The following is a 12,117-nucleotide window of genomic DNA, read 5'->3' as shown; positions in this document are numbered from 1 at the left end:
TATTTTTTGGTAGTGATAAGTTCTCCTTCTATTTATTTATTTTATTCCGTGAATTCTTTTTTCATGGAGTATTCCTTTACCCAATGGCGAGGGAGGCCGGAAGAGTGAGAGACCTGAGAGGGCATGAACGAAGAGTCTGAAAACCAAGGGGAAAAAACCTCTACTCAAAGTATGATTTACTTTCTCCTGTTTTTAGCCGCTTCTCAACTTCTTATCACTCGTGCCCTCTCACCATTTAATAAACTAATATAACTAATGGCCTAGAATCGTCATATCAACGGCCTAGAATCATCTGATCAAGATGTTCTCGATGGCATTTGGGTGGTTTTATGGTTGCCGTTCTGCTCAACGGATTTGATCACATAAAACAACTAAACAAGGACGAAGTGAGGCCAAAAAAGTGTCTTTTAGGGAGGGGTGGCTTAAAAACGAAGATAAGAGCAAAAGGAAAAAAGCCCACAAAAGAGATGCAGAGAGAATTTTTCTTCCTTGGAACAATACTTCAAAGTATAAACTGTGCACTCTTTTCTCACACTCACCTTTTTTGGCTCACTCCCTTTGAAGCAAAAGAAAAGAAACCTAATTAGAAACTAAGATGACTTGTATAGCAAGGCATATTCTAATTAGACTTGTATAACAAGTAAACAAAACAAATTAGAAACTAATTAAACTAAGACTCTTAATTACTAAACTAAAACTCAACTCAACTCAGCTAAGCCTTTGTCCCAAACTAGTTGGAGTCGGCTAATGAATTCTTTAGAATACATTCATGACCTCTTAATTACTAAACTAACACTAAAAAAAAGGGTGGCCCAGTGCACGAGGCTCATGCCATTACGGGGTCTGGGGAGGGCTTGATGTACGCAGCTTTACCCCTGCCGTTTCCGTGACTCGAACCCGTGACCACTAGGTCAAAATGTACGCAACCCTACCGTTGTTAGTTTTAATTTATAAACTAAAATTCCTAATTGAAATTAGAAACTTCCAAATCAAGATCCTAGTTAAACTAGGAAAGACCCATGTGTGTGTGCCTGCACCGGCCTTCACGCCTGCCTGCGTCTGCCCGGCTCCTCTGATGCCATGTAGAAAGTACCATTCTTTTTTGGCATTTTCCAATTAGAAAATACAAATCCAGGGGATTTGGGCTCGTAACCAGGAACAAATGTGTAGATCTTTCAAATCACAGAAGAACGACAAACTGTATAGCATGCAAGGATTTAGATGAATTCTTCTATCGAGAAGCTTAAAAGATGACTTAACTGAACAAGAAAAGCAATGTGATTTGGATGTGCTCCAAATGAAAACAAAGAGAAGCGAACAGATTTTCTCCCATGAGCACCAAAAAAAAAACAAAGAACCCATACTCCTCTGTTGGAAAACAAGTGGGGTTGAAAATTATCATTTTCCCGTGAACATAAAATGAAAAAAAAGAGACCATATTCTCTGTTGCTATCAGAAGTAGAAAAACAATGAAAAACTATAGTAAGAACACAATCCCATCCCTCTCTCAATACCGCACAAACACCAAAACATTGCAATTGGGACACTGACCCTTGGCATAGACACCATTACCCTCCCTCACATAAAATCCTCCACACCTTTTGCAAACAGTAGTCTCCGCGATTTCTTCAGCAAAACATCCATTTGCTTCATCAAAAGTAGTCTCTGAGATTTCGTTCCGAGCCTGTTTTCTCATCAAATCATACTCTTTTCGTCTTTGTGCATCTAATAAGAAATCCTTCGCCTCTCCAATCAGCTTAAATGCTCCAACTGCAGCCTTAGATTGGTTCTTGTATGGATTAACTAACATAGCCAACTTCTTGTATTTCTTATTTATTTTTCCAAAATCATCTGAAACAGAAACCCCAAGAATCTTGTAATAATCTTTTTGATTGTTCATCTTTTTGGCACCCGCTAAGTGAACTTTGTATCCCGCAAGCATTCCTGCAATGCCTTCGAGTCTCGGAAACAAGATTTGAGCTCTGCGAGCCATCCTCTTTGCACCTTTAAAATCCTCATTCGCGAACTTTATCTCTGCCTTCTCTTTAGCCATTTCTGCACACTTTCGATTCTCTTCCATATCCATATTTCTTTTCTTCAGAGTTGCGCTCCTGTTTTCTCCTTTCTTCAAACTAGTGTCTCTTAATCCTTCCATAGCTATTTGAAAACTTAACGAAAAAGAGTCCTACTAGAGTTTGTTACCAATTTATAGATTCTGTAGATTTTTAAATCTAAGTACGTACGCGCCCCCATTAGTCTCCGGTCAGTATGTAAGCGGGGTAGTAAGAGGCTAAACGTTTTGGTGCTTAAAACAATCTATCTTTCAAGATATCAGGGTCCGAACCTTCTTACCTAGGGGTGGCAATGGTTCGGTTTCGGTTTGGTTCGACCCCCAAACCTAACCGAACCGAAATTTTACGGTTCCGCCAATTTTGCCACCGCTTACTCATAATAATTGGAAATATTCGGTTTCGGTTCGGTTTGGGGATCAAACCGAACCGAACCAAAATTTGAATCAGTTTGGTTTAACCAAACCGAAACCGAATTTTTGGTTCGGTTTCGGCTCAGTTCCAGTTCGGTTCAGCCAATTTTGCCACCCCTATTCTTACCACCCCCATTAGCCAACCGTTTTTTCACAACTGATAACTAAACATATCTCCGTCAAATCGCCTCTACTTGTAAATAGCACCCCAGACCCTTATATGTCCTGTTTGGATTGCAGGAATTTTCTAGAAAGGCTCGGAAAGGAAAAATATTTCTAAAATTTATTACATTTTTTATGGGGAAAAAAAACAAGGATAACTTTCAATTTACCCAGTCGTGAATTCTTTTTTCATGGAATATTTTCTTATAGACCTTTCCCCTCTATCCTTGTCCACTCACCATCTAATAAACTAATATGACTAATATTTCACGGTAAAAGAATTCATGGATCATGAACCCTTAAACAAGGCTTCATCGGGATTCAATTGCCTAGGATCATCCGATCAAGATGTTCACAATGGCATTTGGGCAGTTTTATGGTTGCCCTTCTCATCAACGGATCGATCTGTAAAGCACCTGGCTTTACCTGGATTTACAATCCTATCTCCTTCTTGGACTTTCCTTGCCCAAATGATGCTATCCAAACAGAGCCTCGAAATTTGTAAATAGCAAAGAGAGAGGATTACCTATCCAAAATTTTTAAATCCAGAATTTTACACCTCTTTCAAACTAAAACCTGGATTCTAAAATCCAGGTATCCAAACAGCCCCTTCAGAGTGCACAAAATCAGCTAACAGACCTGTGGATCACCTTCCAAGGTGGCTTGGGAAGGAGAAACAGCTTCCTCTCTCACTACCAAAATCGTCATCTTCAATTTCGCTTCCATCTAGAGAGAGGATATTATTACTAAAACTCTGCTCAGAACTGGCATTGCTGCTCGTGGCAATAGGAGAGTCTAAAACACCATCTGTCCTGCGGCTTCTCATACTGTACATAGATGAAGCTCGAATGTTCGTCATCAATGGGCGTAAACTACCTGGAATGCTCCGACTGATATCCTGATCAAAAGTAAATCCCAGAATTAAAATATGGAAAACTACACAAATCAGTAATGTGTTTCCGAAAAGGAATGAGCTCTGGAACCTTCTGTAAGAAACGATTAGGAAGGAGAAGAGATTACCATATGCCTAAATGAAATATCTAAAGACTCTTTCGATAGAGTTCTTCCAAAGAGCGTGCTATCTGGAGATAACGATGATTTTCCAGCAGCATTATTATGGTTAGATGGTTGCTTGTCTTGCTTTGGAGGTGCCAATCTTCTCTGGTTTACGATCCTTTTTACCATCTTGTTTCCAATTAGAACTGGGCTTACACTGTCATTACCAATGGAATATGATATGCTTGCTGTAAGAAAAGAGCTTCCACTTTTATGAATGCTATCATTTGGAACTCTTCCTCTTGAAGGAGAGCATGACTGCCTCCTTGGTCTGCCATTTGAAACAGTATCGACAGAAGATGAACAAGAACTAGGTGTTCCAGGTCTACTCCTAGAAGTCGATGCTGGCCTTTCAGGCAATGATGTCCTTAAATTAGGGGGAGTATCAAGTGAAAAACCAGGCATCTCTGAAGCCTTCCATGATCTGGATTTTATTGTAGTTGAAGTACCACGTGACGGTACTGGATTTCTCGATGTAGGGAGAGCACAACTGGTGGGTACTCTATTGGGGGTTGATGGCCGTCTTGTTGGTGTGGCTGACCTTGATGCAGACTTGGATGAGGGTACAGAGGGTCGGGGTGTTGGTGTAGAAGATCTAGTAGCAGGTGCTGATGATCTTGCTGAAGGTGCAACGGGCTTTGATGAAGGGAAGGTGGCCCGTGAAGTAGGTGTGGTAGGTCTATAAGGTCTTGATGTGGCAGGTAATGTGGGCCGTTCGGTTGGTGTTGCTGGTCGAGATGCAGATGAACCGGGGCCCCTTGATGATAAGTACCTCCACATCCCAGTGTTGGAGGAGTTCAAATCAGAATACAAGGTCGGCTGCCTAGATACTAAGCTTCCTCTTGAAGCAGCCTCCATCTGAGGATTTGCTAACTGCACACAAAGAAGGGTAATCAGCTTAACAATTACAGCATAATGACTGAGTGTCAATTTATTAAATAAACAAAATAAATCTCAAGCCAGTTCCAGCAAACAATTGAATCAATATTTCATTTAGAGATAAACTTGAGCATAGTGTACTGGGAAAGTCATTTAAGCAAAATAGAGAAGGGAGTGAATTGATTCTGTAAAAGCCAACACTAATGAACTTCAAAATATCAGTGTTGATGCTAATGGTTCTAAGCAAGCTGATGATCATAACTGAGGGAATCAACAAAGACACTTGATTAATTACATTGAATGAAGATTCAATTTTCATATTCAATCATTGGATCAAAAGTATAGTCCTTTCCTTCCAAAGAACAAAATCAAAATCATTAGAATCCCTGAAGTCGGATGGTAACCATGGATGATTTATCAGTAAATAATATGGAAAAAAAGAAAACAACCTGCTGAAAAAAATACAAATTCCCTTGGACCTGCAATTTCTACGATGAAGAAAACAATGGAATATGAAATATACCAAAAGACATCAATAGGCATTATCTGCTGAATGCAAACATTGACTTATAAGATATCAACTGAGAATAAACCTTTTTTTTTTTTTTGAACAGTAAGAAACCAGTTAATATATAATTTTGTTCACTGAACAATACCAGTTAACAGATTAACCAAAGCACTGCTGACAGATTAAAAGAAGAAAAAAGTTGTGTAATCCTATTGACACAAAATGGAAACAACCAAGAAGGTGCTGATGACAATGTTAAAAGCCTTGGACATAATCAATGTGTAACAAACTCCACCTTGCCTACTACTCACAAATTGAGTTAATAAGAATCACAAATCATCCAAACCCTAGTATCGATGAAGTTTCAAATCTATTTGGCACAGAAAGATCTAAATTCTCTTTTACATATAAGGGACAACTTTGTTGGTGACAGACTGATCTAGTTAAAACACAGAATAAATAAGGAGGAGGTAGTTAACTTAAGCTCATGAATTTCATTAGTTTGCATTTCAAATCTAGTTAGCACAGATAGATCTACATTTTCTTTTACATATGAATGGCGACTTTGTACGCAGTGGATTTTGCAGTTTCGTACCCAAGCACTAACATTTCTGTAATTTTCCCTTACTGTTCAACTATGTAATAAATAGCCAAATGCAAAAAAAATTAACAGCAGATAGAACAGTTAAATGAAAACAGAGAAAAAAAAGAAGTAAAAGCGTCTTTTATAAGACTTGGACCATATCTATCGTTTATAGATGTTATTACATACACATGTAACAGTCAAATGATTCTATAATCTGCATTGCAAGGATTGGCAATGAAGATTCAAAAAATTAAATACAAGCCAATTACCCTAGACTTCAGTGAAGTGGGTCGAGCCTTGGGAGTTCCAATCTGACCTAAAGTGGACCTGTTAGACTCCATTTCCAAGAAAGGAAAAAGGGGAGTACGAGGTGGGGTAAGAAGCCTGCAAACAAAAGAGAATCCTCTATAAGTCCAGATGCACAGAGACATATGTAATTCCACATAATTCATATCAAGCAGAAGCCCTGAAAACAAAAAACTCAATATACCACAAATAAAATAAGAAATGAAATCCAATTTCAATTCAGATGTAGTTCAAATGAGGACAGAAGTTACTGGTCAAACAAGAACTGAAAGAAGGCTATTATGAAACACATGGTGGACTAGATTTTCCATCTTGTAAGGGAGTAATCGTTTGCTCTAAGTAGGGGTGGACATGGTTCTGGTTCGAACCGAGGAACCGAACCGAACCGAACCGGCACATTTGGTTCAGTTCGGTTCGGTTCCATTTCTATATGGTTCGGTTCCGGTTCAGAAATCCGGGAACCGGTGCAAATTCGGTTCGGTTCTGGGTTTGGGATCCCGGAACCGAGAACCGAACCGAGAACCGAAGTGGGTCCACAAATATTCCTTGAAATAATTTCTCATGGTTGATTTTTTTTTTTTGCCCAAGAAATGTTGGGCTAAAAACAAGGAAAAAAAAAACTATTGAAAATATGAATTATTTTCTCCCTGTTTTTTAGAAAATTTTCACCCTCTCCTCGCTCGTGTCCTCAAGTGTCTCCTCCCACCCTCCTAACCCATCTCTCTCCACTATAAACTAATATTTTATGGATAAAAAAAAATTATGGTTTCCAAACATGGCCTTATTCTATATCACCACAAGGTATAGAGTAAGTGAGATCAAGACCGTTGATCTTCTATATCACCACGAGGGAGCCCACATTGTCTTTGTCCCATGTTGAACAGAATAACCAAGTGTAATTCATTATTCATATATAAACAGAGCCATTGGTGAAGGTTGGGTAAACCCAGAACCGAACCGAACCGGTTATATATGGTTCTGGTTCGGTTCGGTTCCATACATATATGGTTCGGTTCTGGTTCCAATTTCAGGGAACCGATTATATATGGTTCGGTTCTGGGTTTAGCCCAAAACCGAACCGAACCGAACCATGTCCACCCCTAGCTCTAAGTTCAAAATAGTGTCTTCAGAAGAATAAAAGCATGGTGAACATTTAACATTGGTAATTAATTAATTACAGTTAAATTTCCAATGATTGTTTTCATGTGCTTCCTTAAACCCACCAAAAAAAAAAATCAATGATTTTCAACAAACTATCAACAAATAAACAAGATGTTTCCACATTACCAATCATAATCATTTTTTTCACCCTCGGAATTCAGGAAATTATCAGAAGCATTCTTGCATGGTGTTGATGACACTATCTTGAATATGGAAGAACTGCCCTGTTTTGAACCTGTGATAATGAAATATCAGTAAGCTGAAAAAAGAAAAAGAAAAAGAAAACATTTAAAGAAACAACACCAGTCCTACAAGACTTGTAAACGTATCATAGATGCAAGAGTGTTGCACAATGCTTACAGAAACACAGAGGAAATACCATAAATGCTATCTTGAATCTTGAAAGCTAAAAGGAAAATGAATGTGGAATGAAAATTCCATGAAATTCAATAAGAATCTACCAAGAAATGAAGAAAGACAAAATAAATTTCTTCAAGCATTATACTTACATGGACTATTAGACAAGATACAAGACTGATAACATAAACAAGATACAAGAGTGATGAATATGAAGAAAAAACGAAACGAAAAACTCAATAATCCAACGATATCTCAAATTATGAAAAAAAAAGATGGGCTGAACCTCATAATTCTGCGTTCTCTTTACAAATCCAGTCCAATAAAAATGAAAATGAGTGATGAGATCTAAATTTTTATAGCATTTTAAAACCTAAAATCTCCAAAAGGATCTCATCTAACTCAACGCAATAGTAAACGATAGTATCCGTACCTAAATGAAGATCGAAATCGTGCAAAAGCGAGAGATTATTCCGATCCTTCTCGCGTTTTCGCATCTCCAGAAACAACGCGAGCTCCTCTTCCTTCTCCTTCATCACATGCGCTTTTTCCTGAGCCCTAAAACTAAGATTCATTGCTGATTTCCACTTCTAATGTCAAAAAAAAAAAAAGATTTAAAAAATAAAAGACAAAAATAATCCTCCACAATCTCCGATCTAAAACCTAACTTTCATCTACTTCTCCAAACCAGATCCATTTATACAAAATCATCTGAAATCTCGCTGAAAATCTGTGAAAATTGGAGACAAAATCATCAGCATTTCGCGTTCTTGCTCTATAACGAAAACAAATAAAGAAGACAGATCTCTGAAATGAAAACCTAACTCTCAACAAACTGAGTCTGTTTCAGTTAGATTTGATCGATTTGATAGAGAGAGAAAAACTCAGTTAGTGTTGTGAAGTGATGCACCTTAAATCGAGCTTCCAAGATTTTGAAATTGGAGAGGGAAATCGAGCTTCCAAGATTTTGAAATTGGAGAGGGAAATCGAGCTTCTCACTCTTTCTTTCTTTATTTTTTCTTCTCGGTTCGTTTTTGTGTAACAGTGGAAGTGAAGAACAAGTGTCCGAAATAATAGGGGGGAAATAAGATCAAGAGCTCGTTTTGTATTTTTTTTTTTAATTTAGAAACAGGGAGCAATCAAACACCCTGAGCGCTGTAGATAATTGCGAAAATGACACTTCGGCGCGTTTCTAGCCGCGAGCTATAGTTCTATCTTTGGCAATAACAATGATATATTCGCCCTGTTTTCTTCCTTGGGCCACCCGTTTGTAGTCCTAAACAAGTTTTTAAATCTCAGTTTCGGGGTAATTTCGCTCTCACCAAAAGTCCAAAACTGAAATTTTAGCCCAAATCCCGAAATTTCGGTAGAAGCCTCAAAATGTAGTTTTCTTGGGCCGTAATTTCGGCCGAATTTTTGTAAAGGAATAAAAAAATTAATATTTTATCAAGAATTTCGCCGAAATCTGAAATTTTGGTCCGAAATTTAAAACCTTGGTCATAAATACAGTAGAGATTGCTGGCCCGGGAAAGACAATGATATTTGAATTTCCTCGGTGCGGTGTTTGGTTGCTCATTTTGGGAGGATTGTAGGAGTTTCAAATACTTGAGATCTTCCAAAGATCTCCCAGAAGCATGTTTGGTTGTCATTTAGACATTTGACCACTATAGAACTTCTAGACAACATTATTGCATTTTATCCTAGGTGATGCCTACGTGATGGAGATGTTCCTCCCATAATTTTCTCCACTTTTTTCACCAAAATGGAGAAATTTGTGTGGGGGATTAGGAGAAGATTCTTCTTGTCTTATTCTTTTTCCCTTTGTCTCTCTTCCACCCTATATTTTCATAACGACATCCTACATCTTCCGCTAATTTTCCCGCATAACCAAACACTACTCACAAATCTTCCTCCTAATCTTCTCCCCATCTTTCATGCTTGTTTTTTTCTTTTTGACTTCTTCTTCTCCTAATCTCCCAGCAATCTACAAGCAACCAAACAACTAGTATTTTTCCTCTAGAAATGGGTTATTTTGGTAGTTTTGAATGAAAGCAGGGAAAAAACCTGGATTCCTCTGCAAATTCAAAAACCGCTTTTTGGAAGTTTCGGTTCATCGTAGACCGTCAGATCCTATTAGATGTCTTCGATTTCATCATACATTGAATCTAGACCGATCCCGGTTCTGTTATCGGGAATCGTGGGGTTTGAATCGGTGCCGCTTTAAAGCTTTCTTACTAATTCCCCTTGGTTGGGTGTAAAATTACGGTAAATTGTCTATCCCATGAAATGACCAGAATAACCTTTGTAGCGAACAATCTGATCTGATCAGTATTGCTCCGCAAAAGTATTTGATCCCGTAGTATGGGTCCCTCTTTTGGTTAATCCAAACCGTCCATTTAACCAACGGCAAAAGTGCACACGAGGACCAATGCTCCATGATCTTTAATCATTGATTTTCTAGGCCTTGCTACGAACGAGGCCTAGTGTGAAATTATATAGTGTACTGTGATTACGTGCACCACGCACGGACACCATAAAAAAAGCTCATATTTAGGCTATAAATTGGAGGGTTGGAATTAGGGGTGCAACTCGGGTCGGGTTGAGGCCAACCTGACCCGAGGAACCCATTTTTCCAACCCGATCTGATTTTCAACCTGACGAGTTTTGACCCAATCCGAGGAACCCATTTTTCCAACCTGACCTGAGTTTTTAAGCTTAAAAAAAATAAAAAATTATAAAAAAATGTCGGGTTTCACTAAGGTCAGGTTGCCAAACCCTCAACCCGAACTCGACCCGGATTAGGAAAAGTCAACCGGAACCCGACCCGGACTCGACCCGACCTTTTTTCGGGTTGGTACGGGTTGAACCCCACCGGAGTTGCCCCCCTTGTTGGAATTGTGATATGAGGATTTGCTCTCCCCAGCCCTTCCATAACAAGGCCTAGGAAATAAACGGTTTGGATCATTAGAAAGTGGCCCGTACTTTTACTATTGTCTGATTATATTTTTTTACGCTGATCCTAATCGGATGATTTTAACCCTCCGATTTGTTTTTTACAAATACAAGATACATATCATAGTCGTTCAATTTTCTAAATATCCATTTAGTGACCATAAATTGGATGTTAGAATGGTTAGGATCATTGGGCAAATGGCCACCACCGGTCCAGTTGGGGGTACTTCCTATTGGAGGGGAGAGGTTGGGGATCCCCAAAGAGGGTGAAGGAAACTGCCAGCTCTGTGGATTTCCAATTTCTTATTTGCACAGCATATTTGGAAATCTGATTTTTTTCACTGTCAGTTGCTGAATTGGAAATCCAAGAATTTGATCCGGATCCGGATCCGAATTACAATGCAAAAAGGGCTGCAAATGTGAGAAATCCAAATCCAAATCCAAATCTTCTCTTCATTCAACGGGCTCTAAAGTCACTTTTTGAGCCCCACGTGTGCCACATATATGTGATCGAGTCCAATTGATCAAGTTGATCCTATCCGCACACCCAAATCCGGCCCATTACCGCTGGCCCCACCTTGACCAGATGATGCTAGCCCCTTCTTCTAAAGGCTTCATTAAGTATATATCGCATAAGAGAAGCTAAAGTGTTGATTTTTTGTAGGCCCTTCATTGTTTTTTCTTAACCATCCGTTGTGGGTCACTGATTGAACGGTTATGATTGTCTGAACAAAATGTTTTTTAGACTATGACAGATCTACTTTGGGCATCTTTAGGATTTAGGGTTCCTTAATGAGTAACCTTTTGTATAATAGACTCTCCTGTAGCACCATTTAGGCCGGGTGAAGATATTTGGGCCAGCATTATTCTGATCCTACTGTTGGAAGAGTTCTAATGTAATGCAAAACTAAAGGTAGTTAGATTTCAAAATTCAGAAGAAAAATTAGAGCAAACAGTAAAAGTAGTCATCAAAGATCACAAATAGGGGGGGGAGAGCTAGCAACTTTTTAATACTCAAAACATGATAGAATAGAATAGCTAGAGATCCTTCACAAATAGTATAAATTAATACTCTCTAAACAACCCTAAAACCAATTTAACTTCAATCCTTCATTAACTAACTCTTCACAACAGTCTTATTAGCCCTCCCCCAGTAGATACAAGGACTTATAAAACTAAAATCAGAAATCAAAACAATGATATTATCAATAATATTGTCTCTAAATTTTGGGCTACCTTTTGAGACCTGAAACAATGATCTCGGAGGATTTTGGAAACAAGATATAAATTGCTTGAACATGAGATCAGACACAAAGTTATACCCTTCAGAAGGGAAGGTTAGCTAGAATTGTCTCTATGTTTTGTGTTTTATCACAATGACAAGTACACATTTAGAGATTTTGAAGTCATCAGATGAAAACAATGAAGAAATAAAACCTCACCTTTGTGGTTCACACAAGTATTGGTTTTGGTACATCTTGTCCAATGGTATTTTTCAGAGTAAAAAATGAGGGTATTTTTTCATTTAAAAAAGAGAAGAAAGACCTAAAGTAGTCATTTCAGTTGATACAGGAAATGTGGCAACCACCCCAAGTTTGTTAGCTTCTCTCAGAGGGTATATTTTCATTAAAAAAATAAGAAAGACAACCTATCATTTGTTGGAATTTA

The 12,117-nt window shown here is 38.3% G+C and overlaps 2 protein-coding genes across 2 annotated transcripts; both read right to left on the bottom strand.

The window, feature by feature from the left end:
* Positions 1 to 1,374: 1,374 nt before the first annotated feature.
* Positions 1,375 to 2,284, bottom strand: LOC143878434 (uncharacterized). Its single transcript, XM_077380727.1, has one exon. It carries the CDS (start codon positions 2,153 to 2,155, stop codon positions 1,508 to 1,510), a length of 648 nt encoding a protein of 215 aa, XP_077236842.1. The 5' UTR covers positions 2,156 to 2,284; the 3' UTR covers positions 1,375 to 1,507.
* Positions 2,285 to 2,437: 153 nt separating this feature from the next.
* On the bottom strand, positions 2,438 to 8,601 carry LOC143878433 (uncharacterized). Its single transcript, XM_077380725.1, has 6 exons — positions 8,408 to 8,601; positions 7,931 to 8,227; positions 7,267 to 7,375; positions 5,943 to 6,057; positions 3,665 to 4,573; positions 2,438 to 3,542 (listed from the first exon to the last, which is right to left on the bottom strand). The coding sequence occupies exons 2-6, from the start codon at positions 8,070 to 8,072 to the stop codon at positions 3,291 to 3,293; spliced, it is 1,527 nt and encodes a 508-aa protein (XP_077236840.1). The 5' UTR covers positions 8,073 to 8,227; positions 8,408 to 8,601; the 3' UTR covers positions 2,438 to 3,290.
* Positions 8,602 to 12,117: the final 3,516 nt, after the last annotated feature.

Source organism: Tasmannia lanceolata, unplaced genomic scaffold (assembly GCF_043159265.1).
Source record: "Tasmannia lanceolata isolate RefF3 unplaced genomic scaffold, GAP_Taslan_0.1 ptg000006l, whole genome shotgun sequence".
NCBI lineage: Eukaryota > Viridiplantae > Streptophyta > Magnoliopsida > Canellales > Winteraceae > Tasmannia > Tasmannia lanceolata.
This window is presented reverse-complemented; position numbering and strand designations above follow the sequence as displayed.